Here is an 18,351-nt window from a genome sequence, read left to right on the forward strand (position 1 = left end):
TGTAGCCCATCCGCCTCAAGGTTGTGCGTGTTGTGGCTTCACAAATGCTTTGCTGCATTCCTCGGTTGTAACGAGTGGTTATTTCGGTCAACGTTGCTCTTCTATCAGTTTGAATCAGTCGGCCCATTCTCCTCTGACCTCTAGCATCAACAAGGCATTTTTGCCCACAGGACTGCCGCATACTGGATGTTTTTCCCTTTTCACACCATTCTTTGTAAACCCTAGAAATGGTTGTGTGTGAAAATCCTAGTCACTGAGCAGATTGTGAAATACTCAGACCGGCATGTCTGGCACCAACAACCATGCCATGCTCAAAATTGCTTAAATCACCTTTCTTTCCCATTCTGACATTCAGTTTGGAGTTCAGGAGATTGTCTTGACCAGGACCACACCCCTAAATGCATTGAAGCAACTGCCATGTGATTGGTTGATTAGATAATTGCATTAAGGAGAAATTGATAATCCTTTAGGTGAGTGTATGTAGCATTGTCATTCTGGTATAAAACACAGAGCTCAGATGGTCAGGGGTTGTTTAGACTTGGACTTAGACTGAGAGGGGAACTGGGGGAGAGGCCGGGACGCTACCAGTCTGTGGCCAGGGCAGGCCTGGGCTCTCCGCAAATGGATTACTTTTCATGTAGAAGTGTAATTTTTCTACAACACCATTTATGATTAAGGACAACTATTTGATTAACAACGCTTTTAAAACATGGAGCCTTTTAAAGAAAATGTATGGGAAGAATCTAAAATCATCTACTCTGACCACATTGGTGGACAACCCAGATTTGGTAGCAGAGGGTACTGGTCCTAATCTCAGATCATGGCAGGAAGCTGGCATCGAGAGGATACATGACCTGTGGGACAACGGAAAGTTCAAGTCATTTGAATAAATACAAGCCAAATATAAGATCCCTGCTAGAGATTTTTATAAATATCTTCAGTGGAAATCTCTGGAGTTCATACAGGGCACTAATCTTCTTGAACAAACTGTTCTTGATTGTCAAAAATGGGGGCATTTCATCTCAAGATTTTACTCTAAGCTTCAAAGACTGAAGAAGGACAGATTAAATGTTTACGATTATCATGGAATGTGCTGCTTAAAACAACAATTGACAATGAAACATGGGAGGACATTCTGTTATCGCCAACTAAAATATGTAATATGTAATCGACAAAGAAATGCAATACAATATCTTACACAATGTTTACATCTCTCCCTACATATATAGCAAGTACACTCCGGGAATTTCTTCAAATTGTCCCAAATGCAGGTTAGTCCCGGGGACCAGATTTCATTGTTTATGAGTGTAAGATTATACAGTCGTTCTGGGAGGTCGTGTGCAGACAGGTTGGCTGTCGTGGGGCGGACCCTGTCTCCCAGTCTGTTGCTTTGTCTTCCTGGGTTTATACCTGTAGATTTGAAAGCTCACAAAGATGTCATACAATTCCTCCTTATGTTTGGTAGAAAAACCATAATGTCAAAATGGGTTGGTAATGATACCCCCTCTGTCCAATTGTGGAAGAATTTTATATATGAGATGGTGACTTAAGAACGGTTAAGATATTACCTCAGTGGTAAGTCAAATCTTTTTTAAAAAATGGGAAAATGTTCTAGACTGTCTGCAAATGAAAAGGGTAGTGGTATAATACACAGTATTACAGTAACCGGTAATTGTTGTTTCCATCTTGTCGTAACGGCTGTATTCGAGATGCCGTATTCAATTATTATGTTATTCATTCGCTGATAATATGCTATGCTGTGCTGTTGTTCTTTATGAGTTTTTTTTGTTTTGGTGTGTTTGTTTTTAGTTTTATTTGTATAAAGCAAAAAATTCAATGAAAATAATATATATATATATATATATATATATATATAAAAGCAAGACTGAAAACAGACTCAATGATTAATTTAAATGTATACTGTCATTAATGTTATACATCAACTTTACATTATTGTGATATGCCTATTGTATTTCTATTATCCCTGACTTTCAGATTCATGAAATACTGGGACCAATTGAAATCATACATTTTAAATGGCTTCAATATGAAACCAAAAGTTTTTAAATAGCTTAGCATTATGGATATTGTATTAACTGGCATTAACAATTATCCTCAAAACAAAAAAAAGCCGAAAAAGGTTGAGCAGGGAGGAGGAGCAACAAGAAAAGGGGGCGTGCTGTGTTTAATGGATTCCAATTCCACTGAGTTTGATAAAGACAACTTAATTACCTCCTCACCGGTCTGTTGGGATGTGGCCCGATTTTTTTTCTCTCCCTTTTAGTGCCTTTTCTTTTTGGTTTCTCATCCTCCTTCTAGAGCTGTTTTAATTCAGCAGCTAACCTAATTAAAGCCACAATTACACTTGCGGGATACACACAAATAGCAGAGGGTCTTCCCTGTGCTAGTAGATAAGGTCTAGTATAAAGTGGCATGGATCTCCGCATCTGTCTTTGTCAGGGATACAGTTCTTCACATGAGGCTCAAAATCTATTATGTGCAGGATAAAAAAATGGAGTGGGGTTGTTTAGACAAACAGATTGATGCTGGCATTTGCAGATAATGCTTCTCTTCTTCAGCAGAGGCAGAGGAATGGTACAGTCATCCTACCAGGCTCAAAGCACTTTATTCGTGGTTTCATATAACAAATGCAATTTCTAGATATTGGGTAATTTTATGTTGGAGCTTGTGAACTATTTCCATTATTTGTGATGTGCTGTAGGCTTTTAGTCATTTAGTTGATTCATTATTTGATTAATGTGATTAATCCGTCAACGTGTCTTAGTTGACCAAAATTATGTTACTCATTATGTTTAAATGTAACAAAAGGATTTATATGGAATGAGCACTGGAAGAAGTTAGTGAGTGAGTTAACTAAAGATTTGGTATTTTTTGGTATTTATATGTAAAAAGGCAGATTAAATTCATGATTGACAAGTTTAGTCCGTGCAGTTGTGGTTTTGTGAGTGCAGTTTGGGTCAGATGCATAGAGCAATAGTTTAAAGAAACATATTAGTATTAATAATATTCATGACATTATGCATATTAATGAGGCTGTGGCACACTCCTTTCTCAACAGTGGACCACATGTGGTCAAGGATTCTTTCAGATGTGCATTGCTGCCCTCTACTGCTCTGAGATCTAGCCAATATCTAGAAATGTTTAAGAAGTGGGAGGGTCTTGCTCCTGAAGTAACAATTTTAATTATTTTACCCATAAACAGTCACATTTTAAAAGCTTAAAAGCACAATGGAAGGTAACCAGTCACGAAGGATTACATTTTTAAAACAACGAAAAGTTCACAACATATATCTGTAGTTTTCAAAGTTTCAGACTAGATTTAAAATGTTTTATGCACAATCATAATCATAACCAATCATTCACATTGCAGAGCATGCAAGCAAGCATGTTATATCAGCACATTACCCCCCAGATGGAGCCATGAGCAATCAATGTGCATACATCCCATTTTTACAAACCAGACTGTGATGAAGGTTAAAATTAAGGTACACTTTCTTGTCCCTGTAAGGAAATTAGTCCCCTGCATTTGACCCATCCTTCAATGCCACTGGGGCATCTCCTCAAGAGCAGTGAGCAACCTTAGCTGGAGAATTTTACCTATTGTGCATGTTTTGGGTTGACACGGAAAAATTAGTAGTCGGAGGAAACCCATCCAGATACGGGGAGAAACATGCAAACTCTGCACAGAAAGGCCCAGGCGACCGGGGGATCAAACCCGGAACCTTATTGTGTGCTGTGCCTCTGGAGTGCTAGTCACTCAGCCACCATGCTGTGAAGTACTGGGGCACATAGAAAACATTGACTTTCCACTAATTATTCCCAATACCCTTTAAACTCAAGTGTTGTTGTTTTTCAGCAGTAATTTTCACCAACTTTCCCAGCATTAATTTTTGAAGCACGTTTTGCTAGCTATGTGCCGTGTGTCCCTGTGGGAGTAGCACTGATGGGTTACGGCCAACTGTTGTTAGTGTTCAGCAAACATCCACCACTTTCTGAATACTGCAGACTGTGCGCATTTGATGCAAATATTTATTTCGGGACCCGACACACAACTTCCCTCCTTCGCAAACACCATGTACATATTTAAACAGGCAAATGAACAGTTGTGGTGTGTATTTACTCAGAGGATGCCATCAATACAGGGCACAGGAGGATTATATAATGGTTTTCCTTTTGCATGGATTTTTGGCACTGCGACATTCATTAATCATTGTCGGTTTTAGAAGATGAGATGCCAAAGAAGTATACGTCAAGACTGTAAATAATGTGAGAAAAATCTAAATATAAAATTATTTCTAGTTCTAACACTGAACACTACAGCTAGAGGCTAAACATAGTATAGCAGTGTTATACAGGAAAAAAATGTATTGTGCATTTCAAGATGTAAAAAAAAAAAAAAAAAATCGCAGTAGTCTCCTAGTTGTCACGTGGTCAGTGATATTTATTTTTTTTTTAAATTGTACCTTGAGATATTTAAAATACATTTTTAACCAAATAAATATAATATAATATTTAAATTCAGTGCATTATTGATGAAAATCTGTAATTGCTTCTTGTATTCTTTTTTGTCATTTTGTTTTAATAATGATGCTGCTTTTGTTATAAAAGGTCTTTCGTCATGTGTTTTATATTGGGATGGGGCAAGATCGATTGCCACAACATTGTGCACACGAGAGGAAAATTAAATTGAGTACCATATAATACCATATTTACTATAAGTCGGACTTTTTTTCATAGTTTCGTTGGAGGTGCGACTTGTACTCAGACTTGTGCGACTTATGTGAAATTATTAAAATATATAATTTCACATCTTTGTTATTCTCACACTGACAACTGTGCAAGGGCACTCTAGGCTGGTGTACCAGTATGACAGCCACATTCAGAGCAGGTAGTGTTGTTCAGAAGCGACACCGAGGATGAAGAATTCAATGGATTTAGTGATTTGGAGTGAGATTGAGAGTAAATTTTTTAGCTTGATTTTTATGCTTTAGTTATATGATTGACTGTTAATATATTACATATCACACATGTATTCAGTTTGCCCTCTATACTTCATGTAGCTGAAAAAATATGTGTTAGGTAATGGTTGATTATACATGTTACAGTTCACTTGTTTGACCACTAGATGGTGCTGGTGTGTTTGTAATACCTCTAAGAACATTTACTTGGCTTGTTTTCTTTTATACATTTCATATTTAATTTCCTCTTCATTTATAAGACCATAAAGGTGATCATTTTTCATTTAGAACAATATTGTAAATGTTTAGTTTCCCATAAGTCTAGTTTAAGGTCGCAAAAACTACTTCTTGTTCTCTGGTTCATCCTTTTTTTTATGCCAATGCGAAGTCTTATGCTGCGTTCACTCCGGGGCGTCAAGTGTGTCGAGTTTACATGCAAAGTCTATGGTGGACGCGTGTCTTTTTTGCGGTACGTCTTCAATGTCATCTGGCATTGACGTGGTGTGTCAAGCGTTCAGGCGTCGGATGCTTTTTTCGTACATCCAAAAGTTGAAAAAGCTTAACTTTTTTGCCGTTCAACACGCAGCGTCAACCAATCAGAGACTACGCTCTATTGACAAAGCAGCGTCATTTTCCGGAACAAGTAGAAAGACATCAGCCATAAACTAGCGGAAACTTCATTATACTGGGCACGCCATCTAGCTCAAAGGCTAGTCACGGACCCAGCCACGCCGCCGCAGAGCCCAATAGCCTCCGTTGATGGGTTTTATATAATAAATACATTAAAGTCACTCTCTCAGCCTGCATCGTTTACAAAGACACAGGGAAAACAAAACATCCAAAGGCACTCGCAGATCACAATGGATGCTCTGGCATCCAGAGCGTCCAAGACGCGCATCGCAGGTGCCTGCCCTAAGATACAAAGGCGACCAAATAAAGGCGTCCAGTGCGTTCCTGACGCCCTGGAGTGCATTGCCTGACAGAGCACTATTTAAAAAACTATTGAAAATATAAAGATTTTGGTTCACCGGTTTGTTTACTAGCAGGCTAAAGTTGTATGTATATTTTCCATTCATATGCAGTTTTGTGTGTATATGTAATATGAGCCAAAGCTTATGTTATATTTTATGTGTTTGCTAGTTCTACAGTATGAACTGTGATGAAGAAGTGAGACCACAGTAAACATCAGTGAAAAGAACTATCATGTCTCTCTGATTTGTGGACAAGCCGGCATATGTTACGTAGGCCTAGCTTATCTGTTTAACTGTTAATATCTCACGTAAACATACCAGACATGTATTCAGTTGGTTGTCTGTGTGTTACATTAGCATGTTGTACTGCTATTCAGCCTGTTGTCCTCTATTTTATTGTTATTATAACTTGCCTTTAAAGATAAAATGTCTGTTCTTGGTCTCGGATTTCGTAAAATAAATTTTCCCCAAAAATGTGGCTTATTCTCCCGAGCAACATATAGTCCTGAAAATACGGCTAATGCATTTGGATGGGACAAAACAACGAGGTTAATTAATTTCCTGAGAAAATTGTGAACTGAACCACACAATTTAATAATTTCAAAATAAACATTTGTTTTGTCTCATTCTCGTGGACCCAATCTCATGTCTCATGAGACATCCAGTTTTAGAGTCTATGTATAGTATAGTTAACAATTACGATCATCAAAATATGATTATGATTATTTTCATATTTGACTTGTCACAATTACTCTGATTAATTGTTGTATCTCTACTGTACTCCACTTCCTTTTAAATTCGTTTTTCACGTACACTCAGTGTTTGAACTTTTCTTGAATCCACAGTAACCCTGGGGCAGACTGATAGGATTGTGGCTGTCATTCTGTGCATACAGCTCATTCAATCACCATGAATCCTACTCATAAGCAGTTTGAGAGGTCTTTTGAACAAGCACAAAATCACAGTATGAGAATTCAAAACACAATTATGAAAATTAATACAGTAATTAATAAACAAGTAGATGCAATTTTACAGCAACAGGTCATTTTTCATAATATATACAGCATAATCATGTACTTGCTTGGGTTCCATGAGGACAGATATACAGGTGATATCCAGATCCCCCCTGGGGCTGGAGCCTGTTGCAATTATCTTGCACTCTCTTGCATAATTGCGCTCTCCGTCACTCATTATTTTACTTGATTAAATGGATTATGCAACCTCGCAAGCTTCCTCGTCGCCACTGTTTAAACAGCACTGTCATGTGTAAACTCCATTAGCTATTTAGATGCATAATAAGTCATACCGTTAGAGTCAGGGAAAGCGAAAGTGTTAATTGTGGTACATTAGTTGACATTATGATTGCAACAAATAGAATAAAGACAATTGTTACATCACGTTGTACGTACCCAAGTTATGCCTTTTGTTCTTGGCATGTTCGTGGATGTGTTTTTTGGCGAAGCAGGCGAAGAAGACGCAGTACAGGCAGGAGTGGAGTCTATTGAGGTGGGCACCACACATATGGCAGATACATGATTTGGCCTGAAAGGACAGAAAAAAAGGAATGAAAGCTCAGAAGAGTCCATTTTGCCCATATACAATCACATAATTATATAAGTTGCGTTCCATTTTTATCCCTAAAGGCAGAGAGCTGACTGAATGAGCAGGGAGTCATTCAATGCTTTAAGCACCACCCTCTGACAGCCATCCGGGATTCAGAACCGTAGTTACGTTCATAGCTCTCATTTTGTATCATTCCTGAATGTTTAGATAATCATTTAATCATGGTCTCTTAAGTTATGGTCTTAGTTAAGCTGAAAACACTTTGTTGTTCTTACCTCTGCCTACTGTTCCTATTCCTACTCCTGAAAGCACTGACCAATCAGGAAACCTCCCTAATTCAGTCAACTTTTATTATTATTATTATTATTATTATTATTATTAATATTACTTTTTTTTTTTTTTTTTTTTTGGTAAAATTGTCTTTGCACAATTTGGGGAGTAAAAATCAAATTGCTTATGTTTACTCCAGAAGACAGAAATATGAACTGATTCCTGTTCCTTTGTACAAGTAAATGCTGAGCTTTAATAATATGGCTCAAAAAGAAATGACCAATGCAACAGGTGTATACATTCTTCTAGTTAGTGACATGCATTAAACAAAATGCATTTGGTTACATTCATTAATCTTCAATAAATGGAAAGATAAATGATTGATCATTAAGTAAAGGGCCAATAGCCTTTATTTTTAACTGAACAGTATCAAATCAATTTGAAATATATCATATCGAATTGTACGGCGATATGCATTGTATTGTGGCCCATGTATCGAGATGATGCCCAGTCCTAATGTAATATCTCACAGAAGCATAGTAAAATAAACCCAGTTGCACTCTAAGGCATTTTGTTCTTTTAATATTTGATTCATCTTTATTCTCAGTGTACAACCCAAGGTGCCTATGGCGATCATGTAACATATATGCAATCTAAGTCTGGATTGCAACATACGGTTATGAATTATTAATGCTCCTATCTGTACATTCTGTTTGATAAACCTGATGTGCAGAGGGGGAAAGGACAGAGAGAAAGCTATCAACGGTTCAAAAGAATGTAGATAAGAGGCTGGCATGTCAATGAGTGGTAATGAACCTGAACAGAAGACAGGAGACCAGAAAAGGGAGTGGAGGAAAGATGGGAGGATTTGCTTAGGGAAAACAGTGAAGATAAGCGTTGTATCATTTCAACTAAGGTCAAATTAATGGATAGATTTTAATGCCAAGACAGGAGCAAGTAAAGATGTCAGTGATGAAGTGAGAGTGATGGAGTTGTTATCTAATCTATGGCCGAGACATTGTTTGCCTGGAATCCAGAATACACACTTCTTCTTCTACAATACTCTACGAAGATTGTGAGTCTGGTCACCATTGAATCTCCCCAAGTTCATATGGGCAAGTGTTACGGCCCCAGGCCTCCAGCTCCTCCTACAGGCCAATGTGTTGTCTCTATCTCTCCATGGACCTCTCCAGGTGGTGCTCCTCCAGCTGGCTGCTGATTGTCTGAAGGGCCCTGTGTCTAATCGGAGCAGCAATCAAGAGCCTGGCCAATCCTGGGCCATCACCTGGGGCAGCCATGCCTTAAAAGGACCCGCCCCCTTCCACTCCTGGCTGCTGGGTTCTGTCAAGTACAGCATGCCACTTTTGCTCTGTGTCTTTGTGATACTTGTATTTTCGACTAATTGAAACATTTCTAGACCTTTGTTTAGTTCAGAGATTGCTTGTTTTGTGTTATTGTAATTTCTGTACTTTGTTTTGATAGCTGTATTTAAGTTATGCATTGAAAATCACTCTCTTAAGAGCCTCTTTTTGTTAGATTTTACTTTAACATTCCTTTTAAATAAATAATTACTTTAGTTTTACCATTTTCCATCTTGTTCTGTTACTTCCCCTTTCCCTAGCTGAGCTCGGTTGTAACGCATGGCCCGTATCAAAACAAATATGGCAAATATGGAAAAAAAATAAAGAAAAAAAATATCATAAATAAAAATTATGGATTTCTGCAGAATCAATGAGCAAGGCACTAAACTCTCAAGGCACAAGGAGGGAGTGGTGACCAGACTGATAGCCCTCTTTTAAGAACATACTGAGATACATATTCTAGCCTTGCCAGGCAAAAACATTGTTAGCAAAGAAGAGGACGTGCAGGCGCTGAGGTGGTTGATGGCTCTGTTGCTGCATTGACAGGGAAGAAAGAGGAGTGGATGTATGAATGGCTTAGAAGTTGAGCCGGAAAAACTAGAGAATCCACTACAAAATTGACACAATATTAAATAAATTGCATTGTAATGGCTGATTGAGTTGCATTTGGGTTCTGATCATGAAAAGGAGATCATTCAGCCAAGCTAAAGCTTGGCCGAAGGCGTTTTACAATGGGCCATCTTTCAGCCTATGGTGGTAATTTCAGGACAAGTGAACTAGAGTTGTAAAACTTAACATCTCAGTAGAGTTTAAAGTATTGTCCATTGTAAATTTGTCCTAGAAAGGTAGTTAGAAAAGGAGTTACAGTCACATCCTTTAACCATGGATGATCTATGGATAACCTAGCCACCCTGTGAAGGAAGCCCATTTCGGCCGCTTGTATCCACGATTTTGTCCTTTCGGTCATTACCCAGAGCTCATGATCATAGGTGAGGGTAGGAACGTAGACTGACCAGTAAATCAAGAGCTTTGCCTTTGGGCTCAGCTCCTTCTTTACCACAAAGGTCCGATACAGTGACCGCATCACTGCGGACACTGCACTAATCCGCCTGTCAATCTCACACTTCATCCGTCCCTCACTGGTGAACAAGACCCCGATATACTTGAACTCTTCCACTTGAGGCAGAGACTCCCCACCCACCCAAAGAGGGCAAGCCACTTTTTTTCGGTCGAGAACCATGGCCTCAGATTTGGAGGAGCTGATTCTCATCCCAGCCGCTTCATACTCAGCCAGTGCCTGCTGCAGGTCCTGGCTCAAAGAAGCCATCAGGACAACATCATCCGCAAACAGCAGAAATTGGTTCCTGAACCAAATCCCCTCAGACCCTGACTGTCACTGGTTCTGTTCATTGTATTTACAGGATTGACTGGATTTCTAGGTGCAAAGGGCAGCTCTGGCGGAGTCCAACCGGGAACAGGTCTGACTTACTGTCAACAATGCAAACACAACTCCTGCTCCGGTCATACAGGGACCGAATAGCCCTTAGCAAAGAGCCCCGGACCCCATACTTCTGGAGCACCCCCCAAAGGACACCATGAGATACAAGGTCAAATGTCTCCTCCAGATCCACAAAGCACATGTGGACTGGTTGGGCAAACTCCCATGAACCCTCAAGCACCCGATGAAGAGTATAGAGCTGGTCCAGTGTTCCGTGACCAGGACGAAAACCACACTGCTCCTCCTGAATCCGAGGTTTGACTATCGGACGGATTCTCCTCTCCAGTGCCCTGCAATAGACCTTACCAGGAATGCTGAGGAGTGCGATTCCCCTGTAATTGGAACACACCCTCCAGTACCCCTTATTATACAGAGGGATCACCCCGGTCTGCCAGTGTAGAGGAACCGTCCCCGACTGCCATGCGATGTTGCAGAGGCATGTCGGCCAAGACAGCCCCACAACATCCAGACACTTAAGGTACTCGGGTTTGGATCTCATCCACCCCTGGAGCCTTGCCACTGAGGGGCTTGCCCACCACCTCAGTGACTTCAGCCATGATGATGGGCGTGTCCGTCTCCAGGTCCCCAGTGTCTGCTTCCTCCTTAGAAGATATGACGGCGGGATTGAGGAGATCCTCAAAGTATTCATTCCACCGTCCGGCAACATCCCCAGTCGAGGTCAGCAGCTCTCCGCCCGCACTGTAAACAGTGTTGGTGAAGCACTGCTTCCCCCTCCTGAGGCGTCGAACAGTTTGCCAGAATTTCTTTGAGGCCGTCCGTTAGTCCTCCTTCATGGCCTCCCCGAACTCCTCTCAACCTCGAGTTTTTGCCACCATGACAGCAAGAGCCGCAGCACGCTTGTCCCACCGGTACTCGTCAGCTGCCTCAGGAGTCCCACCAACCAACAAGGCTCAATAGGACGACTCCTTCAGCCTGACGACATCCCTTACTTCCGGTGTCCACCACCGGGTTTGGGGGTTGCCACCTGTGTTTGCTCCCCATTTTGTTGGTTTGCCCTTCCTATGGCATTGTGGAGAAAAAAAAGACCCATAATTTTCCCTCCAAGCAGTCTTGATAGCCTTCCTATTATACATGTGAAAAATGACTTTGCCTCTTGTGTGTTTGTTGATAGGCCACAGTCAGCCCTGAGATGTTCAGTCCAGGCATAAATCCCAGCATCCCAATTGTATTTAGTGTTTAGATTATAGTAAAGCCAGATTCACATTAAGGGTCAACTGTCCCTGTGGAGTTGTGAATTTATTTGACTTTCTCTACATCTCTTTATCACTGGGTCAATAGTAAACACTGCTGCGGCTATCAATTGTGTACAGGAAATGAGCAGATGGTTTTGTATAGATGGATAATGATTTTCATAATGGGAAACAGCCCTTGGACATCTTGACTGCTAGCATATTCTTTAAATATGTTATGCCAACTATGGATGTGCAGAGTATTAATTAGGATTATGTTGTAACCTTTAATGATGATGAACTATACACTGACAATACAAGATATCCAAGATATCCATGATTTAAGCATCAATATCTGTAATCTATTTTATTATACTGTATCATTTGAGGTTTGAAAATATTATGTTCAAATAAATAAGGATTAGTGATAGACAAATGCATCCTTTGGTCGATTTATCGGGCCAACATTTGCACTTTTTAGGGTATTGGCCTTAAATCTCCGGTACAAATATTTTATTTTGGCTGACATGTGACAAGTGCTAACAGATAACTCATCACAAAACATGACTATACAGCTTTGTCATACAATTGTAATAAAAAGGGCTGTGGGTGAGTCTGCAGTAAATTTAAATTAGACGATTTGGGGAAATAATAAAAGCTGCCCTACATATAGGCTGAAAAATATCTGCAGAGCTATTAGGCCATCATATTCTAAACAACTGGTATCGGCCTTGAAAAACCAACATCGGTTAAAAAATACATTAAAAGATTGCAATAATATGGTGATATGCAATATGGCTGTAAAGAACTGCATCATATTTTCTAAAATCATGCAACCCTAACAAAAACATGTCAAAGTATGAGGCTAGTCAACTGTTGTTACCGCAAATTAATGAAGGGATAACCCTACTTTTTTGTCAATCGTAACACAGGTGTAAAATCGTAAACTTTCTGCTGAAAAAAATTCAAAACACTAAACTTTCAAATTGTAACATGCCATTCCAGACATGCAACACAACAAAGATTGCTACTTATTCCAGTCACACTTCTCTTTACAGGCACAAGTGCTTAGGCAGCACATGAATTATGAAAGTCCATCAATATGCAGCATCTTATCCCTACTCTATTCTTCCAACTGTCAGTGCTGTAAGTGCGGAGGGATTCTCTTTGGTCCACGAGGGCCTGTATCCTTGGAAGAATCTCTTGTCGGCTCTCATGTTGGGACATTTCCAATTCTAGAGTCCACTTATGTTGAATCTGCGCAGCCTGCAGGCACTTCAAGTAAAATCCAATCTTACTGAGAGTGTTTCATTGGGGAGCAAAGATTTGATATGGCTTGCATCCTTTTGGCCATCTTGTTTTGCCAGTCAGAAAGCTTGGCCTGACAGCCTGGAGCAAACTGATTGAAATGTTTTTTGATGGTTCAATAGCAAAATTCTTACTTGTAAGTGTATGCTCTCAGATCTACTAAAAGGCATTGTCAAAATATAGAGTAACATATAAGCAACATCAACACCTATTGGCATCAGTGTGCACCACCACAATAACACATAGATCAATCGCTATTTCAAGACAGCAATTTTTGAAGTGTTAAAATGTCCTCTACAAGCTACAAAATATCCTATTCTGGATAAAAGATTACTAACCCTGTAGATCTGTAAATCTTTTGGGAAATTCAATTCTAATTACTTAAATGACTTTTGGGGTACTTGTAACTTTGTCAAAATGGCTAAATGGGTACATAAATACTCAACACCTTAAGTCTCTTAAACAATCACAAGTCATTAAAGAGGGAGTATTATACAAAAATAGACTTTTTAGAGCTTTTACCATATTGTAACATTGTTATCTCATCAAAAATATTTCTGTCTTTTCAGGAATGTTTTTGATGAGGGAACAATTTTGATTCCTCAATGTTTGAGTAATTTAGCCATCTCTCACGGGACCTTTCAAACCCTCCTTATGGTAGCAGTAGGATTTTGTCCAATGCTCAACTCATATGCCTATGTCACCCATGCTCCCGCATAGCAACTTTCCATAAATACAAAAACATGATACAAGACAATGCACAACAACTTCACAAACCTGGTACAATGTGCCGTAGTTTCATTTGTGGAATGCATGCTGATTAGAATGTGACAGCACATTAGAGTAACTTAGTATGGAGAAAGGGAAACCAATACTTACACTTCCAACAAAACAAATCTCATTGCATCTTTTTGTCTAAGAAATGTTTGGAAGGTCTATGTGGTTTTCCTGTGTTGTGTAAAGTGACAGCCATCTGCCGACAGGATGTTGTGAGAGGAGCAGGACTGGTAATGGTCCGGAAAAACCCCAGTTACAAGCTTAAGTGGGGACATTATCGCTCTGGGAACTGAAGCTGACATCATCTGCCTCCTCCACTCGGCACCAGTCTACATTGTTTACTTGACAAGTGCCACTCAAAACGTATTATATAAAAATATATATAAATATAAAATACAAAATACATAAATAATATGTATATAAAGTATTTTCTGTGGACCAGATTATCTGGTACGGGAATACAGTACAAGTAAAAATGGGATTGCCAGAAAAGTGTAGATCAGGAGTGTCAAAACTTTTTTTTCACTAAGGGCCACATATGGAAACAAATTTGTAGTGGAGGGCATGAGACAATATAGCTAGTCTTTCAGATGCACTTTACATAGGTTTGACAGAGCCATAATAGCTATAATAAGGCTTGGAACACTATTCTGAATCTCAATACAATGTGATGTTATTGGGGTTATATTTGTAGAAATGCTTTCATTTGCAGTAAAAATACTGCCTATAAACAATTAGGCCAATACAGCAGAAGGTCTACCCTGGTGTAGATAGAATTGTAGATTGTCAGTCAGCTGTTTACTAGTTCATTGATTGTTACATTTTACCAAGAAATAAACAAAAATAAATTAATTTAAGCCAGATACAAACAATGTCCATACTAAAAAAAGGTTTGATAATAATAATAATAATAAAAAGGGGACAATATAATGTTGCAATGGCAATTGTATCATAAGGTCTTTTAGAAGTTCTGATAAAAATCAAGATCATTCTAAAACTTTTCACAAGGTCCAACAACTTGACACCTGTTCAATTGTGTATTTTTTTTTTTTTTTTACCAGTTTAGTATTGATTAGTGTTGAATTTGTTCCTCCCCACCACTAATATGTGATATAAAGAGTTTTTAACTGTCTAAAATGTTCAAGTCAACAATGCACCGATTGTCTGGGAGGCTTTATAGTGTGTATAGAACTTACTTGATGTCAAGATCAGCAGCCCCACAAAATACAACCCCGATGACAATGATGGTGCCCGTGGGAACTTTCGGGATATGAGGAATACCGTTTTCCGATAAGCCTAATAATAAGAAATTGAGAGTTAAAAATCTCCAATAGAAAGCTAAAAAAAATATATATATATAATGTACTTTTTACCAGTTTATAGTCACTGTTTGGCAATGTGAGCATTTACTCAGCATCAAACATGGATTCAAGTAAGCATAAATCACAACTAAAGTTGCTATAATGATATAATGTCTGCATTTAAGACCAAGAAATTGTGCAATAAATATGCAAACTGATTGGAGTTCCATTTGTCATATTTTTTTGTAATCACTATGAAAAAAATCTTGGGATCGGTTGAGGAATATTTTTAAATACAATGTACTATGAAAAAATTCTTGCCAACTCATATTTTCAATACTTTACAGCACATTTTTACATAATTCAATGCAATTTCTGACACTTACCCCAACCCAACATCTTCTGACATCTGAACATAAGACCAATTTCAAACAGCAAGTAAGCAGTCAACTCTATCAAATGTGCCTATTTTTAACCTCACTGTACAAAGCCTCCAAAACTGACTGCATTGCAAGCTCTGCGCAACTCACGCTTGGATCTGAATAACGATCAGAGCCAGAGCCAATAGAGGAATACACTGCCACGGGGAGGTAACGAGCAGCAGGAATCATGGGAGCACTCCTGCCAGGCTCCCCAGCTCCTTTGGGTGGGGGGTGCAGCCAATAAGACTTTTACACACCCCGCGTATGTTGTTCACTCTACCTACCTCCATGCGAGATGACAGGGGAGCTAGAACAGAAGCTGAGCCCACACTGCGGATAGAGAGATGACTGAGACCCTGAGATGCCAAGTTAATGTATAGAATGAAAATGAGTCACTGGTTCCCTTTCTCTCCCTGAATGAGGCCTGCTAGAGCATGATGTTCTTCCTCCCACACATGTACGCATTGCTACTGCTTTTTGCAATTTGTTGTATTGGCCTTGCATTGCTTAGACAGAAGCAAGCATCTTGCAAGATGGTTAAGGGAGTTGGTGAAGTGTGAATAAGTAAAGGGCACGTTTCTATTTTACATTAATGTCACTGAGTAAGCATGGGTTTTGTAAGTGCGATTGTGCTGGCCTATTCTGTTTAGGCATATTATGTAAAAGAAATGGGTTTATAGTTATACTGTATATATTGTAATGTAGGGCTGGGCAATTAATCACGAGATTGTGAATAAGTCATGTCTAATTGTCAATGCCACGGTTGGGTTTTTTAATAGACAGGTCCATAGCCAATCTTCTGTCCATAAAAGCATGAGTTTGGAGCAGAATTCATACATAGATATATAGATAAATAAAATCATCTTTTTGAAAAGACTTAATAAAATCAAATCGTAGAGTAGCATAAATTTGGCAGCTTGTGTATTTTCTATTTTATGAAAAAAATATGCCTTTCAATCTTAATTTCTTGAATATAAACTGGTCAGACTTTCAATCAATGCGATTTAATCCAAAATAGTAAAATTTACTTCTCCAAAATCTAAACTCTGCTTCAAACATACATACCTTTATTGACAATGGATTGGCTGTAGAACTCTCCATTAAAAAGACCTAAGCTGCCAAATGGCGATTTGAAACAAATTTACCTAAATGTTATTAAAATTTGACTAGTGCACAGCCCCATCTGGAAACAAAAATAGCCGTTGCTGTAGTCAATGCTGGTTTGCAACACCTTATACCTACTCATTCTTCCAACTGTCAGTGCTGTATGTGCCAAAATTTGAGCAATGAAATGCCAAGAGTGAGTGTGGTGCATGGGAAACACACTTCAAAAACATGGAGGAGCAGTTAATTCATTTCAAAAGGTGTACCAACAGCAGTTGGAGTACAAGAGACATAAATTAAACCAAGTTCTAAGCAAAAATGTGCATCAATGTGGAACCCAGCTTTTGAAAAAATAAATGTTATGGTTTATGGTTTGTTATGTGTCCATTTGTAAATTGGTAGGAGTGGCAAAAACAGAGAATGCATTTATAAACAGTTTTAAATACTGAAATTTGGTGTATTAGTTTCAAGTTTTGTATCATCCAAGACTTTGTAGAGGACAATTAACAAGCCCTTGGTCTTGCAGATTTTTAAACGGGGCTGTGAGTCAATTATAAGAGTCTGTCCACGAATATTTTAGATGATGTGATGATTCCCCGCTAGTCAAAAAGACCACCCTAGTTCAGGCATACTTCATCTATATGCAGAATCTAGTATGAAGGCATTACATCGTATTAAATTCGATCTATCCAAGCTGTGTGTGCCATTCATCGTCGTGCAAAGCCTTTTAGTGATTCTTTATTGCTGGGGTCGTTTTGATGCAAATAGCATCAGTTTTAGTATTGTCCGAGATTTACAGCGCTCCCTATTACATCTAGACTGCTGCTCCCACTCAAATGATGATAACGTTAGAACGATGTAATGACAGTTTAGGCGCAGTGCCAGTAAACAAACACACACACAAACACACACACACGAGATGTCGAGGATCATGTTTGGTCTTTTCCATTTAGCATTTGTAGTATCGTGTGTGAATGATTGAAGGGTTTAAGATGAACTATTAAACGGGGGCGTAATATCGTAGGATGCTGTTGTTTTGGAAGGGCGGGGAGATGCCCACGACCACGCAGCTTCCCTTCTCAACCCACTACTGTCCTCTCTCCGAGCAATTGTCACTTGTTACCTTGCGTTTTCGGCTCTCTGCTGACCCACTCCACACGAAACATTGATAAATAACCCTTAGGTTCTGCTTCCAGTTGTCCACTTTGAAACTGTTGACATGGGGGCAGCCCGCGGGACTCATGGTAGTCACAGCATCCGGCTTTGGTCCCCCTCAAGGCGGCGAAACCTGCTCCAATTCCTCGGCACGGGACACGCCAGCTTGGTTATCCACCGACAGCTAACTGGTCATGTTCGGGGCTGCAGCAGCGTTACTCATACGCAGTGTCCAAAAATAACGCATTTCCCAGTCATTTCCGAGTCAGAAAATAAAAAATAAGTGAGTCCCGATATGTCATACAAGCGCAGTTCCTGTACAATCGTAGTATTACATGTTAGCAGATTGGCTAAAGTTGGTTAGCATTGGAATTTCAACAGTAGCTTTACCACGGTGTACCACTTAGGCCCGCCTCCTCGCATGAATCTGACCAATGGCAAGAATAAGCTGC

General features: G+C 39.3%; 1 protein-coding gene across 1 annotated transcript in view; it reads right to left on the reverse strand.

Moving 5' to 3' along the window:
- usp22 (ubiquitin specific peptidase 22) overlaps positions 1–18,316 on the reverse strand; it is a 41,272-nt gene extending 22,956 nt beyond the window's left edge. Inside the window, exons 1-2 of the mRNA XM_033984879.2 lie at positions 17,868–18,316; positions 7,360–7,492 (exon numbers count right to left, since the gene is read on the reverse strand). Of these exons, the coding sequence (XP_033840770.1) occupies positions 7,360–7,492; positions 17,868–17,987 (253 nt within the window). The 5' untranslated portion in view covers positions 17,988–18,316. The remainder of the gene's footprint in view (positions 1–7,359; positions 7,493–17,867) is intronic.
- Between the last annotated feature and the right edge of the window lie 35 nt (positions 18,317–18,351).

This window comes from Periophthalmus magnuspinnatus, chromosome 19, assembly GCF_009829125.3.
Source record: "Periophthalmus magnuspinnatus isolate fPerMag1 chromosome 19, fPerMag1.2.pri, whole genome shotgun sequence".
NCBI lineage: Eukaryota > Metazoa > Chordata > Actinopteri > Gobiiformes > Gobiidae > Periophthalmus > Periophthalmus magnuspinnatus.